At 45.7% G+C, this 21,402-nt stretch overlaps 2 protein-coding genes across 3 annotated transcripts in view; one reads left to right on the top strand and one right to left on the bottom strand.

The window, feature by feature from the left end:
* Nucleotides 1-613: 613 nt before the first annotated feature.
* LOC117964878 (uncharacterized) lies at nt 614-10,103 on the bottom strand. Its single transcript, XM_059009291.1, has 12 exons — nt 10,032-10,103; nt 9,721-9,770; nt 7,243-7,548; nt 6,598-6,849; nt 5,125-5,157; nt 4,508-4,831; nt 3,510-3,800; nt 2,761-2,871; nt 2,478-2,551; nt 1,676-1,717; nt 1,543-1,586; nt 614-1,449 (listed from the first exon to the last, which is right to left on the bottom strand). The coding sequence occupies exons 1-12, from the start codon at nt 10,076-10,078 to the stop codon at nt 1,428-1,430; spliced, it is 1,596 nt and encodes a 531-aa protein (XP_058865274.1). The 5' UTR covers nt 10,079-10,103; the 3' UTR covers nt 614-1,427.
* Nucleotides 10,104-11,435: 1,332 nt separating this feature from the next.
* The window catches only part of LOC117434013 (nectin-2), a 34,754-nt gene continuing 24,787 nt past the window's right edge, over nt 11,436-21,402 (top strand). Inside the window, exon 1 of one of the 2 annotated variants that reach the window (XM_059008943.1) lies at nt 11,436-11,898. In XM_059008943.1, the coding sequence (XP_058864926.1) occupies nt 11,814-11,898 (85 nt within the window). In that variant the 5' untranslated portion in view covers nt 11,436-11,813. The remainder of the gene's footprint in view (nt 11,899-21,402) is intronic. The other variant, XM_034916194.2, reaches the window with a different exon arrangement.

Below are 21,402 nucleotides of genomic sequence, written 5' to 3'. Positions count from 1 at the left end.
CATTGACAGTCTGTTAACATTACAGAGGAGAGAGAGAGAGAGAGAGAGAAAGAGAAAGAGAGAGAGAGAGAGAGAGAGAGAGAGAGAGAGAGAGAGAGAGAGAAAGAGAGAGAGAGAGAGAGAGAGAGAGAGAGAGGCTTTCAAGCACACACCACACACACTTACACAGCTCAGACAAACGCACTCACACACACACTGGCTCCCATTATATTTTTAACTCTTTAGCACAAGACACAAGACACAAGCGAGTGGGCGTGTGTATACTCAGCACCGGTACAGATTATAGAAGCAACAAATGATTCACAGCAAGACTGCGGGTGGAGATTGCATTGCTCCTGTCTCCTCACTCAGACCCTTTACTTACTCAATGCCCTGCTATCCCTGAACAGATAATCCTCTCCTGTTTAGAAATATGCTCAGGACTGTAATGAGCAATCCCGTCTCGCGAGTTCAGTGCTACCCCTCAATATGATTCATTTAGCAGCAATGCTGAATGAGCTTCCTGGGCTGGGCTGACAGGCTCCGGCACGCCCCCCTGTGCTTTTCTTCTGTAATACACAGGAGACGTTTTAACCTGCCCCTCGGCAACACACGTGGATACAGAGAGATTATATACATTTATATATTTATTGAAAAGAGTGAAATACAAGAATATATTTTTTTCAAAGTTTTCCAGCTATCTACAGTGTTTAAAAATAATATACAAATCTGAATCTCAGGTACAGATGAGAGCTGGGCACAGTGTCACTGATTTCGAGGTGCAGTTGAGAGAGGAGCGGAGCATCACTGATTTCGAGGTGCAGTTGAGAGAGGAGCGGAGCGTCACTGATTTCGAGGTGCAGTGGAGAGAGGAGCGGAGCATCACTGATTTCGAGGTGCAGTTGAGAGAGGAGCGGAGCATCACTGATTTCGAGGTGCAGTTGAGAGAGGAGCGGAGTGTCACTGATTTCGAGGTGCAGTTGAGAGAGGGCACAGTGTCACTGATTTCGAGGTGCAGTTGAGAGAGGAGCGGAGCGTCACTGATTTCGAGGTGCAGTTGAGAGAGGAGCGGAGCGTCACTGATTTCGAGGTGCAGTTGAGAGAGGAGCGGAGCATCACTGATTTCGAGGTGCAGTTGAGAGAGGAGCGGAGCGTCACTGATTTCGAGGTACAGTTGAGAGAGGAGCAGAGCATCACTGATTTCGAGGTACAGTTGAGAGAGGAGCAGAGTGTCACTGATTTCGAGGTACAGTTGAGAGAGGAGCGGAGCATCACTGATTTCGAGGTGCAGTTGAGAGAGGGCAGAGTGTCACTGATTTCGAGGTGCAGTTGAGAGAGGAGCAGAGTGTCACTGATTTCGAGGTGCAGTTGAGAGAGGAGCGGAGCATCACTGATTTCGAGGTACAGTTGACAGCTGATTCTCATTCATTTCCAGGCACAGTGAAGAGTCACCGAGGACAGGTTTGGTATCTGAAACAAGGATTTCAGTTCAGTTCACTTCAGTTCACTTCAATAGCTGCCTGTGTGTTTCCTGCAGCTCCAGCGTGCAGAGTTAACCCTTACCTGTCCAGCTCATTGTAGACGTCTCTCTCGCTGGGCCTCAGGTCCTAAGTGACAGCGAAAGACAAGGTGTGAATTTATTTTACTCTCTCTCTCTCTCTTTCACACTCTCTCTTTCACACTTGTGATGTCTTACCATGTACACAGAGCTGTGCGGGTCACTTCCTGTGAAGACTTCCTGCAGAGAGAGAGAGAGAGAGGTCAGAGTCCCGCCTGCTTTGCAAAGGCAGTATGAAATCAGCCCCGTTTTGGGATGGAAGGATCAGTTCCCGTTCTCGCTTGGGTTAGTTTCTTGCTGCAGTTATTTGACACGGCTGTTTCACTACCCAAGAAAAACTGCCCTTCCTCTTGTTTTGAAAGGCAGATAGAGCAGATTGATATACACACCTGAGCAGACAGATATATACACCTGAGCAGACTGATATATACACCTGAGCAGACTGATATATACACCTGAGCAGACTGATATATACACCTGAGCAGACTGATATATGCACCTGAGCAGACTGATATATACACCTGAGCAGATTGATATATACACCTGAGCAGACTGATATATGCACCTGAGCAGACTGATATACACACCTGAGCAGACTGATATATGAACCTGAGCAGACTGATATACACACCTGAGCAGACTGATATATGCACCTGAGCAGACTGATATACACACCTGAGCAGACTGATATATGAACCTGAGCAGACTGATATATGAACCTGAGCAGTGAACTGAACAGCTTTACAAAATAGGCAATTTATTCCAATTAGACGTAACACATATACACATATAACTCTAGAGATGGATGTGGTTTGCAGTAGCTCAGAGTGATGTTCAGGGTGTCAGTGGTGCAGATCTCAGTGTTTTCAGCAGCTCAGTGTTCTACAGGTGGAGTTGGTTGCTGGTTGGGGATGGGGGGGGGGTGCAGGGGGGGGGTCACCTTGCGCAGCTCCTCCAGGTTCTCGTACAGATTGTCCTGCTCTGCGTTCGGGGGGGCGGGGTGTCTGCGGATCCCTGCAGAAAAGGAAGAAGGAAATTCACACACTTGCATTCACGCTCAGGTTCACAATGACACACTCACCCTGACACACTCACCCTGACACACTCACCCTGACACACTCACCCCGACACACTCACCCCGACACACTCACCCTGACACTGACTCACACTCACTCACTCACTCACTCACTCACTCTCTCACTCACACTCTCGCTGTGTCTGACCTGAGTGCCGCTGGCAGGCCCCTCGTTTGCACCACAGCAGAATCCCGGCCGCTCCCAAAACCAGCGCCCCCAGAGCTGCTCCCAGTAACCCCAGCAGGGTCCTGGAGCTCTCTGACACAGGGGGAGAGGAACACAGCGTCAAGCATTATTATTATTATTATTATTATTATTATTATTATTATATCCCCTCCTCCAAACAAACACTAGATAAGAGTGGTATCACATTTTACAATCGCTGTAAAAACTTTAGGAACATGAGTTTATAATATTTACAGTGACTGCAATACCAGACTGTTACCAGCAGGGTGCAGCAGAGAGGCTGCAATACCAGACAGTTACCAGCAGGGTGTAGCAGAGAGGCTGCAATACCAGACTGTTACCAGCAGGGTGCAGCAGAGAGGCTGCAATACCAGACAGTTACCAGCAGGGTGCAGCAGAGAAGCTGCAATACCAGACAGTTACCAGCAGGGTGCAGCAGAGAGGCTGCAATACCAGACAGTTACCAGCAGGGTGCAGCAGAGAAGCTGCAATACCAGACAGTTACCAGCAGGGTGCAGCAGAGAGGCTGCAATACCAGACTGTTACCAGCAGGGTGCAGCAGAGAAGCTGCAATACCAGACAGTTACCAGCAGGGTGCAGCAGAGAGGCTGCAATACCAGACAGTTACCAGCAGGGTGCAGCAGAGAAGCTGCAATACCAGACAGTTACCAGCAGGGTGCAGCAGAGAAGCTGCAATACCAGACAGTTACCAGCAGGGTGCAGCAGAGGGCCAGTCGCTCCAGCAGGGGGCAGCGTGAGAGCGTAGACGGCGGTGTAACGCTCCTGCCCAGTCACGGCGACAGTGCAGCTGTAGTTGCCCTCTTTGCCCTGCCAGGGGGTGCTGTGGCTCCGATTGACGGTGATCTCGGTGTACAGAGAGCCCGGTCCAGTGGAACTGACCGCGAGGCTTCGGTTCTGGAAGGTCCAGCCAGCCGTGACCCGCGTCGGCCCCCGATACAGACAGTTCAGCTTGAGACCCACAGAGGTGTTGAGAGCCCAGACTGCAGTGAAGCACAGCGACAGTCAAACCAAGAGAACAGAATTAACAGCGCAGGTTTAACCAGCAGGCTCCTGGGGCTTACACCTGAGCACCTGCTGCTCTCTGCTCTCATATATGACAGTAAAGCCAGGTGAGCGCCCCCTGGGGGAAGGTAAGTGTAAGTGCAAGGCCTGGAGGCTGAGATTTGTATAAGCGTGCTTTACTCAGCACCAGCAAGGCAAGTTGGGAATGGTAACATTGGTAAAAGTTAAAGTCTTTGTAATAGATTTTGAATGTTTGCTTTCTCTAAAACCTGGACTGGCTGTCAAACTGCTCTGCAATAAGATTATTATTATTATTATTATTATTATTATTATTATTATTATTATTATTATTATTATTATTATTAAGCTCACATTAATGTTGGGGCAGCAGTGTGGAGTAGTGGTTAGGGCTCTGGACTCTTGACCGGAGGGTCGTGGGTTCAATCCCAGGTGGGGACACTGCTGCTGTACCCTTGAGCAAGGTACTTTACCTAGATTGCTCCAGTAAAAACCCAACTGTATAAATGGGTAATTGTATGTAAAAATAATGTGATATCTTGTAACAATTGTAAGTCGCCCTGGATAAGGACGTCTGCTAAGAAATTAATAATAATAATAATAATAATAATAATAATAATAATAATAAAGCCTGCAATGTCCCATTATCATGGCATAGTCTTCTCACCCTGTAGCACTGTGAGGCTGAAGCTCTGGATGTAAACATCGCTGTCTCTGAACACCTCACACCTGTACACCCCGTTGTCTTCCAGGTCAGGGGTCAACAGGAAGGAGTAATTGCCGTGGCGGGCGGGGTCGGACTCAGCCAACTGGAGTCGAGGCTGCTTCTTGTTCACCAGGTCCCGCCTCCAGAGGTCAAACTCAAAGACTCGGTCCATCTCCCTCGCGTCTGGGTCCTTCCAGTAGAGAAGTACCAGGTCTGAGCCAGGCCACGTGACACACGGGATCAACACGCGTGACTGAGCCACGGCACCGCCAGACCGCTGGAGACCTGAGGGGGGCGACAGAGAGACAGCTCCGGGTCACGCCTGACATTCCACCACCACGCGGGGAGCGTTTCCCTGCCTATTCTCTATTTGTGTGGTCCGGTTTCTTTCACAGCGAGTTCTGCCAAGTCAATTAATCATCGCTGATAAATTGGGTTCGCTTGAATTGTACTTGGATTAACCACCATTGACACAAAACGCACTAGCGATGTGGAAGTGATCGTAGTAACGCAAGAACGGAATACATCTTTTCTATAATCTTCGATGAACGGCCATGCACGACCTGCTCTGTACCTACCGAAGGTCATGCTGAAGTCCGCGAGCTTGGAGTCTGAAAAGACAAAACGAGAATGCAAGTGAATGTGGAGTGAATGTAAACTGAATTTAAAATCGTACGTGAAGTGATTCTAACTCCAGTGTGAAGTGATTCTAACTCCAGTGTGAAGTGACTCTACTCCAGTGTGAAGTGATTCTAACTCCAGTGTGAAGTGACTCTAACTCCAGTGTGAAGTGACTCTACTCCAGTGTGAAGTGATTCTAACTCCAGTGTGAAGTGACTCTAACTCCAGTGTGAAGTGACTCTACTCCAGTGTGAAGTGACTCTACTCCAGTGTGAAGTGATTCTAACTCCAGTGTGAAGTGACTCTAACTCCAGTGTGAAGTGACTCTAACTCCAGTGTGAAGTGACTCTAACTCCAGTGTGAAGTGATTCTAACTCCAGTGTGAAGTGATTCTAACTCCAGTGTGAAGTGACTAACTCCAGTGTGAAGTGATTCTAACTCCAGTGTGAAGTGATTCTAACTCCAGTGTGAAGTGATTCTAACTCCAGTGTAGTGACTCTAACTCCAGTGTGAAGTGACTCTATCTCCAGTGTGAAGTGACTCTATCTCCAGTGTGAAGTGACTCTAACTCCAGTGTGAAGTGACTCTAACTCCAGTGTGAAGTGACTCTAACTCCATTGTGTAGTGACTCTAACTCCAGTGTGAAGTGACTCTAACTCGAGTGTGAAGTGACTCTATCTCCAGTGTGAAGTGACTCTAACTCCAGTGTGAAGTGACTCTACTCCAGTGTGAAGTGATTCTAACTCCAGTGTGAAGTGATTCTAACTCCACTGTGAAGTGACTCTAACTCCACTGTGAAGTGACTCTAACTCCAGTGTGAAGTGACTAACTCCAGTGTGAAGTGATTCTAACTCCAGTGTGAAGTGATTCTAACTCCAGTGTGAAGTGACTCTAACTCCAGTGTGAAGTGATTCTAACTCCAGTGTGAAGTGACTCTACTCCAGTGTGAAGTGACTCTAACTCCAGTGTGAAGTGACTCTAACTCCAGTGTGAAGTGACTCTAACTCCAGTGTGAAGTGACTCTAACTCCAGTGTGAAGTGATTCTAACTCCAGTGTGAAGTGACTCTAACTCCAGTGTGAAGTGACTCTAACTCCAGTGTGAAGTGACTCTAACTCCAGTGTGAAGTGATTCTAACTCCAGTGTGAAGTGATTCTAACTCCAGTGTGAAGTGATTCTAACTCCAGTGTGAAGTGACTAACTCCAGTGTGAAGTGATTCTAACTCCAGTGTGAAGTGATTCTAACTCCAGTGTGAAGTGACTCTAACTCCAGTGTGAAGTGACTCTAACTCCAATGTGAAGTGACTCTAACTCCAATGTGAAGTGACTCTATCTCCAATGTGAAGTGACTCTAACTCCAGTGTGAAGTGACTCTAACTCCAGTGTGAAGTGACTCTAACTCCAGTGTGAAGTGAATGCTGCCGCCCTCACCTCTCACGGTGACGGTGTAGTTGAACACGAATCGCCCCGGGGCCCCTGGGACCAGCACTTGACAGCTGTAATTGCCCTGTTCTTGCCAGGTGACCCGGGGCAGTTTGGCGAGGATGGATCCTGAGAAGTCTTCCCGGCAGTGCAGGGGGGTTCCCTTGGGGGAGATCCAGGACACTTTGGCGGTCTGGTCGGAGACCCTCGCACTCAGCCGCAGGGTGCCGTCTGTAGGGACCGGCATGGGACTGCCTGTGACTGAGAAACCAAACAGAGGGGCGTCAAACTGCAGCTCTGAGCGTCCCATCACTGAGAAACCAAACAGAGGGGCGTCAAACCGCAGCTCTGAGCGTCCCGTCACTGAGAAACCAAACAGAGGGGCGTCAAACCGCAGCTCTGAGCGTCCCATCACTGAGAAACCAAACAGAGGGGCGTCAAACCGCAGCTCTGAGCGTCCCGTCACTGAGAAACCAAACAGAGGGGCGTCAAACCGCAGCTCTGAGCGTCCCATCACTGAAAAACCAAACAGAGGGGCGTCAAACCGCAGCTCTGAGCGTCCCATCACTGAGAAACCAAACAGAGGGGCGTCAAACTCTAAGACTCGGTCCATTGCCGTATCAATGGTATAAAACACAGGGCTGCCTTACTCACCGCTGACGATGATGAGCAGGGTAACTCTGCCGGAGGGGCGGCTGGTGCCCTCCTGCCTGCGCCCCTGGCAGGTGTAGCGTCCAGCGTCCTGGAACCCGGTTCTGAAGGTCAGAGAGAACTTCCCTGAGCTGCTCAGCTCCTTGTCAGCCAGCCTCTCACTGGCCGAGACGACTGGAAGCCACGATTCCCCAGACAACGGCTTCCACAGCCAATGGGCTTGCAGCGTGCCGGCCACCGACCAATCAGAGCAAGGCAAGGTGACGGACGCCCCGACATGAGTCACCACACACTCATCCCAGTCAACACCTGAGAGCAGCGTAATATTATTATTATTATTATTATTATTATTATTATTATTATTATTAGTCATTTAGCAGATGCTTTTTATCCAAAGCCACTTACAGAGACTAGGGGGGTGAACTATGAATCATCAGCAACTGCTGCTGCACAGAGAGGTGTGGTAAAGCATAGGGAAGCATTGCAAAGCACAGAGAGGTCTGGTAAAGCATAGGGAAGCACTGTAAAGCACAGAGAGGGCTGGTAAAGCATAGGGAAGCATTGTAAAGCACAGAGAGGTGTGGTAAAGCATAGGGAAGCATTGTAAAGCACAGAGAAGTCTGGTAAAGCATAGGGAAGCATTGTAAAGCACAGAGAGGTCTGGTAAAGTATAGGGAAGCATTGTAAAGCACAGAGAGGTCTGGTAAAGCATAGGGAAGCATAGGGAAGCATTGTAAAGCACAGAGAGGTCTGGTAAAGCATAGGGAAGCATTGTAAAGCACAGAGAGGTCTGGTAAAGCATAGGGAAGCATTGTAAAGCACAGAGAGGTCTGGTAAAGCATAGGGAAGCATTGTAAAGCACAGAGAGGTCTGGTAAAGCATAGGGAAGCATTGTAAAGCACAGAGAGGTCTGGTAAAGCATAGGGAAGCATTGTAAAGCACAGAGAGGTCTGGTAAAGCATAGGGAAGCATTGTAAAGCACAGAGGTCTGGTAAAGCATAGGGAAGCATTGTAAAGCACAGAGAGGTCTGGTAAAGCATAGGGAAGCATTGTAAAGCACAGAGAGGTCTGGTAAAGCATAGGGAAGCATTGTAAAGCATAGATAGGTATGGTAAAGCATAGGGAAGCATTGTAAAGCACAGAGAGGTCTGGTAAAGCATAGGGAAGCATTGTAAAGCACAGAGAGGTCTGGTAAAGCATAGGGAAGCATTGTAAAGCACAGAGAGGTCTGGTAAAGCATAGGGAAGCATTGTAAAGCATAGATAGGTATGGTAAAGCATAGGGAAGCATTGTAAAGCACAGAGAGGTATGGTAAAGCATAGGGAAGCATTGTAAAGCACAGAGAGGTCTGGTAAAGCATAGGGAAGCATTGTAAAGCACAGAGAGGTCTGGTAAAGCATAGGGAAGCATAGGGAAGCATTGTAAAGCACAGAGAGGTCTGGTAAAGCATAGGGAAGCATTGTAAAGCACAGAGAGGTCTGGTAAAGCATAGGGAAGCATTGTAAAGCACAGAGAGGTCTGGTAAAGCATAGGGAAGCATTGTAAAGCACAGAGAGGTCTGGTAAAGCATAGGGAAGCATTGTAAAGCACAGAGAGGTCTGGTAAAGCATAGGGAAGCATTGTAAAGCACAGAGAGGTCTGGTAAAGCATAGGGAAGCATTGTAAAGCACAGAGGTCTGGTAAAGCATAGGGAAGCATTGTAAAGCACAGAGAGGTCTGGTAAAGCATAGGGAAGCATTGTAAAGCACAGAGAGGTCTGGTAAAGCATAGGGAAGCATTGTAAAGCATAGATAGGTATGGTAAAGCATAGGGAAGCATTGTAAAGCACAGAGAGGTCTGGTAAAGCATAGGGAAGCATTGTAAAGCACAGAGAGGTCTGGTAAAGCATAGGGAAGCATTGTAAAGCACAGAGAGGTCTGGTAAAGCATAGGGAAGCATTGTAAAGCATAGATAGGTATGGTAAAGCATAGGGAAGCATTGTAAAGCACAGAGAGGTATGGTAAAGCATAGGGAAGCATTGTAAAGCACAGAGAGGTCTGGTAAAGCATAGGGAAGCATTGTAAAGCACAGAGAGGTCTGGTAAAGCATAGGGAAGCATTGTAAAGCACAGAGAGGTCTGGTAAAGCATAGGGAAGCATTGTAAAGCACAGAGAGGTCTGGTAAAGCATATTAAATAATAAAAAATCAAACTATGATCAATGCAGAGTATAACCACAGGAAACGCCTGGAAAAACTGCCACATTGTTTTTGTGGTACCGTATCTTAATAATAGGATCAGGTAAAATCCAAACACAACCACAGACAAACACAAATACAAACACGCTGGGCTCTGGACTCAAAAGATCGTCCGTTCTTCCAGTGAGAATTGGAAATGGATTTCTGATTTGGAATGTTGATTTCTGTGAATGGAATGGTTAGTTACTTTGTGTCCACTTCCATTCTGAACAAGAGACTCGAACAAATTCCGTCATACAGCCTTACCGTTCAAAGCGGTCAGGTCGCAACAGGCTGCCAATATCACCAAGAGAGCCCTGGGAAAAATATCCATGTCACTGGCGGAGTGGTCTGAACTATTACTGAAAAAAATACAGCTCTCCAAACTGTGTTCCCAAGCAACAGAACAATAATTAAGAAAATATGTATCTATAGAGTTACGTTTTATTAAGCTTGTTCCGCTCTCTCAGTCTCTGTGTGTGTGTTTGGGGGGGGGGGGGGGGGGGGGGGATTACTCTCCTTAAATAGAAAGCGCTTCATTATCTAACTCTGGGCAGGATACCGGATTCGCAGCTCACCCGCCACAGCGTCCCGATCCCTCACTTTCTAACCAAGATAATGCCATTCCCCCAGTGAAGTGAAGGCAAATGCAGAGGACTGATAAAGACTGAGAACACATCCACGACGTCAGAATGCGTGTCTTAAAAGGGGGCGTGGCTGACAAAAAAACAAGTAAAAAAAAAAACTGTCCTGCTCTCCCATTGGCTATCCAGATCTCTAATGGATTTTTTTTTTTTTTTGGTTTAAAAATAGTGACCTGCCACTTTGCCGGCAAGTTTCCTCTGGCGGGCAATACCCTAAGCTGTGCTCTAGATGGCGCTGTCGCTTGCTTATAGAAAGACGCTTTGGGTCGATGCAGCCTGGCGTTACAGAGGCACTTACTAGCGCTACAAGGGTTGTCGTTAACGACAGAGTTGCGCTCAGTGTCCCACGCATTACTAGAGGTCTGAGATGAGCAGTTTCAACAAGCATGCTTTATCATTGCAAAACTGGATGTCAGAGAACGGGACTCTAAAAGCTCCGGGTTTTTAACCCTGATCCCAGTTTCTAATCTCTGCCCCAGACAGCCACATTACTACAGCACTACAGCCGCGCCGGATCCGTAAACTGATCAGAGGTTAGATCCGGGGTCTCCACCCCTTGTCCTGCAGAGCCCCGATCCGGCAGCCTTTCTTTACAGCATCAATGGCTGGAGATCTGGAACACGTGTTAATCTTGACTAATTAAGCCAGTAATCGTGCAGTTAATGAAGTAAGACAAAATCCAATGGTATTAATTTGCTATAACAGTAGCGCCCTATTAAAAGCAATACGAAGAGGTTATCATCACTTCAGCATTACTGCGCGTGTGGAACACGCACCTTCAGAGAGTCCACGCCAGGGGTCGCTGTGCGCTATATCAAAAATAAAATTATTATTATTATTATTATTATTATTATTATTATTATTATTATTATTATTATATCTATAGCGATTAGTTTGTACGTTCTAATTGTTAATCGAAAATTAAGATTTGGCCGATTTGAAAGACAATTTAGTTGTTTCACAGATAAATAGAAAAAACGCGTTTCTCAGTTGTGATTGAGAGACGCGAATGGCTGAACAGGGATCGATTGCATTTTTAAACGAGAGTTAGAAAAGTCGGGGGCAAAGCATCCGAAAATCAGAAGCCATGATTGTTAGTAAATAGTGCTGACTTGACATTACACTATAAAACGTGTGTGATGAGGGGGGGGGAGGAGGGCATTCCCCTTCAAACCGCAGAGACGCTTTAAAGAAAGTTATTAAAAATCCCTGTGCCTATCTGCGTTAGAAAGTCCCACTATAAACTTTGACTGGGAATTTCCTAATTTCCAGTCATCAACGTATCCCGACGTGCGACGTCACGTGGTTGAAGACACGCCCCCCCCCCGGCGTCACAGCGGCAGACACTTTGTTTCAGGGGAGAGTTCATCACAATCATTTACAGACGAGGTGTGCGAGAAGAGAGCAACAGTGTCCGCTGGCTGCTTAATCGAGGGGCATTGAAATAAGGAGGAGGACTTCAGGATTGTACCGAAACCAGCCAGGATTTCACGACAGACCTGTGTTATTTTAAAGCCGCCTGATCGTTAAATCCGCAGCTGCTGTATAATTTGAAATTTGAAAAGAAAAAAAAAATCTGCTGCCTGGCGCTGCCTGTGCTTCATTGATTTGTCCGTCAATTCTAGTTAACTATTTTGTTGTAAACACGTCGTTTTAGTTCTCTTAGACAAACGCGACTATAAATAAATAAAAAACATATTTTGTTGTATTATTAACATGGCTCGCCGGCAGCATGATGTTCCTGTTTTAAGGAGGCGATCGGGTTTGATAACGCTGGTGTTATATACACTGGCATTGCAAGGTAAGAACGCGAATTTAATTATTTTATTATATGTTTTTGTGGCTTTCAGTGTAATTTAGAATTGTGTTTTTTTTCTGTTTGTTTGTTTTGTTAACTCCAGAGGTTTTGGTATCGCTCTGTTTTTTAGGTTAAGTAAACACAAACAAAAAACGCTCTTAGTTTTAAAGAACTGGCGTAGATGCGTTTAAAACAAACCTTTAATGTCACATAATGGCGGAGGTTCTCAATTCTTCACTGTACCCTTTTTTTTTCAGTATTTCCTTTATCGCCACTCTCTATATATCCCCAGGCTTTCTTCCTAGAAGCGATACTCCTTTAGTTTCGCTACGCCATATTTCTCAAGCAAGGTGTGGCTGTTTTATTCCTCGACCGCCAGGTGAATGAGTTTTCTGTTGACATGATACTCGACCGGGGGGGTTGTAATTTGTATTTATTAAAATATCCATACCTCAGTGCTGTTAATTTTCATTCACATTTGTTAACTAGTCGTTTTAGCTTATTTTCAATTCATATTTCCACCCTTTTAACGTGGCTTCTAATTAGGCTAGTGACGTAACATTCGTGTTTTTTTTAAGGTATCTGGTTAATTGCTTTGATTTGAACTAGCAAATTTACTCAATCAATAATAATAATAATAATAATAATTATTATTATTTATTATTATTATTATTATTATTATTTATATTATTTCTATTATTATTATAATTTATATTTGACAAACCGTGATCTGTTGTATACACAAGCTGTTTATGACTTGGTTATTCACCTGAGCGTCTTGCTTGGGTTCAGTACACCGAAACCCGTGTAATAACGATCGACTGAACTTTTAATATGATATTCATCCCCATCCCTGCTTTAAAAATGAATATTTTATACGTTTACTGTGGCAAAGGTTTCACACAGCCAGCTGCTCCTGTTGCGTTATGTTATACAGGCCTCCTTCAAAGTGAAAGAAAAACACAAGCGCTTAAGACTGAGTGCTGATGTATATTTAATGCAAACCGACACAGGAGAAAAGAAAGGATAGCTAGGGGTTAACCTTTTAAGATAAACCTGATCAATAAATAACGCGAATCGCCTTTTAAAATATAATGGGCCTAAAACGAGGTCGTGTTTTTTTTTCTCCTTATGTTGTGAGATGGGTGATACTAGTTGAGTGTTTAATCATTTAGAAAACTCTTTCCTTTTTTATTTATTTTACTTTTTTCCTCCAGATTTATCAAATACCGTGTAGCCCGGTACTGTGTAATAAACACATACAACTGTCGAAACTGGATTCGGTCTAAATGCACGGTTTTAGCGTCATTTTTCACTTTATTTTGACCGCTTTGAAAATTATTTGTGTACTGGTTATAAAGAAAACGTTATTACACGGGTTACAATCTTGTCAAATTTTATTATTTTCTTTTCATAGATGAGTTTTGTGGACCGTTTTTCGATTAGCTTTTGAATTGAGTTGCCATGACAACGCAATCGAAACTTGCTGCTTATCGCGGGCCTAGCTGCTAGTTTCGGCTGCGTAATCCAATCGAGTTACCCTAAACACACAAATAAATACGTTTATTATTATATATACCACACAAATACTAGCCCTCGGTTATTTAACTTACAGTTTATATAGCTGGACCCTGGATTTCATTAGTGAGCGGAGGTGGGAAATGTAATTCAATACACAACGACCCCCTACCGCTGTTCCCAAACTCGAAACTAGTCAGTAAACAAAACTGACCCCCTTTCCCTCCCTCCACCTTTTCATATTATCATTTGACTGCTCATGATTGCCAGTTTCAAATCCCACAGCTAGTATTATTATTTCTTAGCAGACGCCCTTATCCAGGGCGACTTACAATTGTTACAAGATATCACATTATTTTAACATACAATTATTTTTTTACACATTATTTTTTTTTACGTCTAACTTAGTAACGGATAAGTATGTAAAGGTACCTTACACATCTCGACACGTATTCAGTAAGCCCATACTACAAGTAAAACGATAAGTTACTTTTTTTAAAACGCAATATTTAATGTACCGGTATGCGTTTGGTTGTGTCTGTAAATAGGCCTACTTGTTAAAGGGGAAAAAAAAAATATCCAGCATGATTTTCTTTTTACAGTTCTTGGTTCTGTGATTCACCGCGGTTTTTTTTTTTTTTTTTTTTTGCAAAACTAGCTTTATTATTACAATTTACGGGCATGGGTCGCATTCCTTAGAAATCAGTCTCTGCTTCCTCTTCCCAGCAGTAATAACAAGGCTCTTGAAATTCCAGGCAGACAGGCTCTATTTAGGATATATCCTCCTGCTTTATTTTAATTTTTTAAAGCATGTAGTTATGGGATTATATATACAGTAACCTGAATATATTTCCGCACAGTCCCCTAATCGAATTTAAAACACTTGCGTTCACGCTGCAGGCTGCGTGCTTGCGTTATTATGACGTTATTATAATGTTTTCTTAATATAAACGACCTCGTACAGGGTCGGCAATGGTTCGCGTTTAATTTGCTTGCAGGAAAGCGCCTGGTGCCCTGTCGGCTATGATCCTGCGTTTTCGTATCGTTTAACTTGGTGTGACTCTTGGATGGGAATAAGACTCCCATTGCAGGGCAGTTCGATCCATTCCAGGTTTTACTAGGAGTCTAAAGACACACCTGAGCTTGTTAGCTGCACCAGGGGTCTCTCATCCTGGTCCTGGGTGGACCGCTGTCCCTCCTGGTTTTTAACTGTACCCTAAATTAATTTTACAAATTAAGCTTCTAATAAGCACTTAATTAGCCCAAATAAGTAATTTAGGGTAGAGTTGGAACAAAAACCAGTGTTAAGAATAATTTAATACAGAGCTTTGAAATTCCATCTCCCCAAACCGTTTCCCGTATTTGATTGCTTTGTAAAACACAGCAGATGCTCCGGTGTGTCGCGCAGTGTAATTTTAAAAAACATCAGAAGAGGAATTGTTTGCTGCAGTAAATGAAACCCTGCGTGTGCAGTGGGTGTTTTATAATTTAATACCCGCGTATTACACCGTGCCTCGGGTGCTGGGGGAGCCGCTCGCAGTGTATTTAAATATTGCATCGCTTCGGTAATGCGCGCAGAGCCGCAGGCAATAGAGAACTGCTTTCAATTTGTCACGCGGGTTCGCCTGTGATTTTAATGTAATTGTCGATTTTTCTTTTAATATAACAGTACCGTTTTGAATGTTTGCACACTAAAGAACCAAAAAGGCGGATTACCCCACAGTTGGAGAGTCTGGGGCCAGCCCCCCCCCCCCATCCAAAACGGTGCAGTAGAGCCCTGAGGTTGAATCTGTGGCTGTCAGTGATGGAAATGCAGCTCTTAGACCCTCCACAATGCTACTGGCTGTTGGGTCCGGTTGAACTGTCACAGCCCCCGCTACTGTGACTAAACGAAAGCGCTCTGCTTCGCTCCCTCTTGCTAGCAGGTCTGTGAAACGCAGCGCCGCAGGGTTAGAATGGTGACAAAAAACCAACAAACACAGAGATCGCATTAAACTGGACTGTCCTATCGTGGGGGCCGCGCTTCAATGTGCATCCAAGTGGCACGCAAAAGTCTCTCTCCTCCCTCTCTTTTCTCTCTCTCTTGCTCTCTTGCTCTCTCCCCCCCTCTCTCTCTCTTGCTCTCTCTCCCTCCTTCTCTCTCCCTCTGTCTTTCTCTCTTTCTTTCTGTCTCTCTCTTTTTCTCTCCCTCTCCCTCCCTCTCTTGCTCTCTCTTTCTTTCTCTCTCTCTGTCTCTCTCCCTCTCTGTCTTGCTCTCTCTCTTTTTCTCTACCTCTCCTTCCCCCTCTCTCCCTCTCTTGCTCTTTCTTTCTGTCTGTCTCTCTCTCTCTCTTGCTCCCTCTCTCTTTCTTTCTTCCTCTCCCTCTCCCTCTCGCTCTCCTCCCTCTCTCTCTTGCTCTCTCTTTTTCTCTACCTCTCTCCTTCCCTCTCTCTCCCTCTCTTGCTCTCTTTCTGTCTGTCTGTCTGCCTCTCCCTCTCCCTCTCTTGCTCTCTTTCTTTCTGTCTGTCTGTCTGTCTCTCCCTCTCCCTCTCCCTCTCCCTCTCTCTCTCTCTCTCTCTCTCTCTCTCTCATTTGCTTCAGAATGGCACTGCGCTGGTCTGCAAGTCATACCCCTTCCCGTTCCACTAAGTGCTTTCACTGTGGCTCACGTTTGTCAAAAAACAAGCGCTGTAGGATAAGCCGGCTCTCATTTCTAATGTTATTGAGCTGATGTTCTTGCAGCAGGGTCGGTGGCATCATTCAGAGAGCGGCTGGAGCAAATTCCTGCAGTGGAATGCATGGAAGGAGCAAAGGTCGCCTTGCTTATCTGGCATTGAGGTGCTTTGTAGAGATAGATAGGTGCTTTCAGTCCCTGCAGCCTGCTGGTGTTTTATTTGCATAGGTGCGTGCTTGTAACCCGGAAACGCCTGTTGCGTCGCGTTTTACAGTAAGGCAGCTGTACTGTATTGTGATTCATCTTGATGAGGTAATGCTACAGGGAGAATAGATGAAGGGAGTGGGGTTTCACACGGAGCACAGCACCAGGTCCTGTGTCTCTCCCTGAACCTTTCATTCCTGCTGCATTGTTGCACGGGGCGGTGGGGGGGGGGCTGTCATTGTAAATGATTAGAAAGGCTTTAGATCACAGACTGTGGGGCCAACCCCGGGGGGGGGGGGGGAGGGGATAGTCTGTCTGTGGTTTTCTGTCGTGCCTGCCCCCCCCTCTGCCAAATCTCTACCCCCTTCCTGTCTAAACAATCAGAGTGTTTATTTAAAAACTTGATTTTAATCAGGAAAGTTCCTTTGGAGATTAAAATCACCCCCAGGGATGAGAAGTAAAAACGAGGTCCTATTGGAAGTGACTCTGCAGCAGCAGCAGTTGTTGATGAAGCAGAGTTCACCCCCCTAGTCTCTGGAAGTCGCAAATTCAAATGAGCACAACCAATACAAACAAGTTCATCAGATTTACAAGAAACAGTTTGAGCGCGTCTGCGTTTTGAAACTCCTTTTTAAAGGGAGCGGTTTTTGCCCTTCCTGAAGTTTTATAAAATTCCGTACGAACTTTAGGAACTTGGAACAACCTGAGCTCTAAGATTCTAAGCGCTTCTTCGAGAGGTAATTAGCCATTTAAGATAATTGGGGCTTTTGCAAGGGCAGCCTTACGAACGAGAGTGTAGCAGCGTTCCTGTGCAGAGATAAACACGCCAGAGCACCCAACCCTGTGTAAATTACAGTGCGGCGCAGACTGACCCAGGCTGGTTATAAACCTCAGTGCTGAATGGTACAAAGCATCCAGCTGAATACAACTCCCCCAAAGCAATGCAATAAACTACATCACAGGGATCAATTGGGGCACAATATATATCGCCTATTCCTTCTTGCTAGAAATCCTGTTATGATGCTGTAAACAGTCTTGTCATGGTCTGGATTGTAATTACAGTTCTCTGCACTGGCTGAGCAAACAAACAGACAGCTTTCTGTCAGCCACTGAGGTTCAAAGTCTGTTAATACCACAGCTCAACCAATCGAGTGGCGTTTTTGTGTTTATGTGATCGAGGCTGGGACTGGTCAAGCTCGACCGAGCTGAAATGTGACCTGAAATGCCACTGTACTTGTATTATCATTTCCGGAAGACTTTTGCAATATCGTTTTGTAGTTTTGATTGTATGATGTTAAACACAATGTCTCGATATATCTGTAACTGTTTCGTTCCTAAAATTCTGGGTGATGCTAAACTTTTGGCTATAGCTGCAGGTCTTATTAACCACAGTAAAACCAGGAATGGGTCAAACCGCTGTGGAACGGGAGTCTTATTTCCATCCCTGTGCTTCTGTGGCTCTTTTAATACTAACAGAGTCGACTTTGATCCGACACAGATGGATTTAATAATAATAATAATAATAATAATAAAAATAATAATAATAATAATTAGCAGCACCTGGATTACTGTGTAAGTGGTTGATGAAATCCAGGTGTTATACAACACTGCTTAAATAATAAAGAAATAAATAATCAAATAAAAGCCAGGTGCTGTGGTTTTATCCCAGTGGGTACAAACTGATTAAACCCCCCCTGGGAGAGTGAATGAGTGAGTCAGTCATAAACTATCTCTCCCTTCTCCCCCTCTCTCTCTCTCTTCTCCCCCTCTCTCTCTCTTCTCCCCCTCCCCCTCTCTCTTCTCCCCCTCCCCCTCTCTCTTCTCCCCCTCTCCCTCTCTCTTCTCCCCCTCTCCCTCTCTCTTCTCCCCCTCTCTCTTCTCCCCCTCTCTCTCTCTCTCTCTTCTCCCTCTCTCTCTCTCTCTTCTCCCCCTCTCTCTCTCTCTCTTCTCCCCCTCTCTCTCTCTTCCCCTCTCCTCTCTCTCTCTCTCTCTCTCTCCAAACCTCCCGGATAATCCAATATATATATTCGGCCTTTTGTAATTTTTTTAATGAAAGACAAAAGGTTATAGGCCAGGTTTTAATATTTCTGTTTCGCTCAGTCTGATTTTAGAGATTTGATTAGCCCTAAGAAAAATAGCTAAGAAGGAAGGGGATGCTGATGTGAGAATGTCTGTCTGTCTGTCTGTCTGTCTGTCTGTCTGTCTGTTTGGTTGTTTGTTTGCCCCCCCAGAAAATGTGTAAATGAACACAAACTACTAATTAATTACCATGCCTCACTCTCTTTCTCTTTCTCTCTCTCGTGTGTGTGTGAATACTCGGATGTATGACCCAGCATACCTTCATGAATAGTGAAATCATTGTGCAATCAGACTGAGCACTTAGCTGGAATGTAAACTCACTCGCTTTTAAAAATATTCCTCCCTGTCTGAGTTTACACAGGAAGAGAGGTGTGTGTGTGTGTGTGTGTGTGTGTGTGTGTGTGTGCGTGCGTGCGTGTCGCAGCTCTGCTTTGTATCGGCTCTGACTCAGATGAAGAAACTAGTTTTCAGTGATAAGGAGTGGGGGAGGGGGGGGTGCACTTGCCGTTTGGGGGTTGAGGTCTGCTTAGATAAGTGAAGGTGATGCGGCTGCAGCAGGGTCAGGCCTGGTCACTTCACTGCTGCTGCTTCGTGGATCGTGGTGTGGTGGTCTAGCGGTTAAAGACCGTGGCTTGTTCCTGACTCGTGTGCGAGACCCTGAGCGAGTCGCTTCGCCTCCTTGTGTTCTCTTTTCTGTCTTTCTTGGGCTCGGATCTCAAAGATAACCCTAAGCAGTGCCGGGGCTAGCCCTGCCCTGTAAGTCTGTCCTGCTGATTCTGATCTGCTCAGATCACCAGGAAGACAAACGGCTGATTCCAGCAAATTAAAGGGCATGCGTGTGTGGGGTTTTTAATTAATTTTTTCAGTGGTGTGTCTGGAGTTTCTGTACAGGAAGCAGAGCAATAGTGAGGTTTGTCCAGCCCCCCCCCCCCCCCCCACAGCAGCAGTAACCTTGTACTCTTTCTCTCTTGTCTTTCTTTCTCTGTTGTCTTTCTTTCTCTTGTCTTTATCTTGTAGACAGTGGTGCTGCTGATCTGTGGCCCGCGTTCACAATGGCAGCGTTGTCTCTCTGCTAGGCTGCTGCTCGAGTAAGAAAGCAGCCATTGAACCCGTTTTTACTTTTCTGTTACTTTGTTTGTTTTTTATCGTCTTTCGCAAGAGGAACGAAGCTCTCTTGCAGTTAGTCACCATTCTGAGAGAACGCAGGAATGTGAAATTAGGCAAGCCAAGACAGGCACATGCACTAAATAAATACTCTCCTCTCTCTCTCTCTCAAATACAAGATGACATACAGTAGACATCTGGGAGGAAATAAAATAAATACAAACTAGGTTAATATATTTGACTTGATTAAGTCATGCATGACGGTTCCTTCTGAAATTTGCACGCGCACGCTTCTCTTTTCGTACAGACGGAAATAATCTTGGCTCTGCTCTGTAGCCTCACACACACACACACACACGCACACACACACACACACACACAGCGAAGGCTCTTGCCAGGTCTCCTCCAGAGTTCTGGAATGCGTAGTATGAATTTGAGACACGCGGCTGGAGTTTAATTGAGTTTAACGGGGGGCGCTGCTGTTTTGACATTTAAGAACCAGGGATGCAAATATTTTGTGTGTGTGTGTCTGCAGCGTGTGTGTGTGTGTGTGTGTGTGTGTGTGTGTCTGCAGCGTGTGTGTGGCACCGGTGGGATGGTGATGTGAAGTGACAGTGTTGTGTTTGCTCTGGGAGTGCTCTGCCTTGCTCTCGCCTCGGGGGGGGGGGGGGGGGGGGTGTCCGTGCCGCAGCGTGAGTGAAGGTTAGAGACTGACACACAGCTTCTGTTTGCTCACAGTCCTGGCTTCAGCGATGTGACTGCTGGTGCTGCTGCTTTGAATAAAATAAAACAGCTTTCCTTTCCACCCCACACTGCACAGCAGCCCTCCCTCCCTCTGCTCTACGGCTGATGCACATTCTTAACCAGAATCGTTCACACAGACAGCTCACCTCTATCGGAAGTGACTCTGCAGCAGTTGATGATGATTCACAGTTCACCCCCCTAGTCTGAGTCGCTTTGGATAAAAGCGTCTGCTAAATGACTAATTTAGCTAAAATAATTCTACTGTACAATGAATCAAGGCTTCTCCCCAGCACTGCACCCTTAATGCTTGCCCAAATCTTTAACCCCTCTGCCTCTTGAATAATCTCTTGTTTTTTTGGAGATAGATAATCTATCTCTATCACTTTTGAAAAGGCAGTGTTCACTTGTTCATACACTCTCTCCCACTCTGTGTGTGTGTGTGTAATATATATGCACATGATGCTAACTTTTGCAGAGGCAGAATTCACAGCAATGTGATGTGATTTGAGTTGACTGCCTGTGAACTCCCCCTCCTCTCCCCTCCCCTCTTTATCTGATGGTTAGTTGGCAGTCTGTGGCTTAGCTGGCACGGTCTCTCCACACCTGTCAGACCGCGCTCGGCCCGGCTGCGTTTCTCCTGAAGGTCCCGCTAACAGACTGTCGCCGAAAGATCGCAAGTCGCCCCCGCTTGATTTGTTTTTAATTAACCTCGTTAGACAGGCCGCGGTGGCTCCTGGCCCCTGGGGCCTCGTCGCGGAGCGTCTGGCTGACAGACAGTTTTACTGGCATTAGCAGCGTGTCTGCTTGATTCCGTCAGGACCTCCTTTTTTTAATTAAGGGAGAATAAGTGACAGGGGGGAATGGTTCAGCCGAGGCGGTGTTCAATCAAACCTGCAGTGTTGAGGCTTCGGGCTCCCCTGTGATCTTCACAAGAGATCAGTGTTGAGCTGCTCTGAATGCTCGAAAGGCAGCAGTGTGACTGTCTGGATTGATGGAGAGGAGAGTGAAATGCGGGGGTGGGGGGGTGAGGTTTGTCTTTGGACAATTTATTACTATATATATATATAGTCACAAAGGTAAGCCAGAGTTTCCCAACCCCTCTCGTTTTTATTCCAACTGACCTCGATTTTTTTTTTTTACTTCACCTAAAGCCTGAATTGAACTAATAATTTGCTTAATTTGTCCTTTTTGTTTTATGAATTCT

This window comes from Acipenser ruthenus, chromosome 38 (genome assembly GCF_902713425.1).
Source record: "Acipenser ruthenus chromosome 38, fAciRut3.2 maternal haplotype, whole genome shotgun sequence".
NCBI classification, from domain to species: domain Eukaryota; kingdom Metazoa; phylum Chordata; class Actinopteri; order Acipenseriformes; family Acipenseridae; genus Acipenser; species Acipenser ruthenus.
Note: the sequence above shows the minus strand (reverse complement) of the source record. Positions and strands in the feature narration are given on the sequence as shown.

Bases quoted from the DNA above. Each gene is read 5' to 3' on its own strand.
- LOC117964878 (XM_059009291.1), bottom strand. From the start codon at position 10,078: ATGGCATTATCTTGGTTAGAAAGTGAGGGATCGGGACGCTGTGGCGG. The intron at 9,771-10,031 runs GTGAGCTGCGAA...TATTTTTCCCAG, and splicing joins GGATCGGGACGCTGTGGCGG to GGCTCTCTTGGTGATATTGG. The intron at 1,450-1,542 runs GTAAGGGTTAAC...TCCTTGTTTCAG, and splicing joins GTCTACAATGAGCTGGACAG to ATACCAAACCTGTCCTCGGT.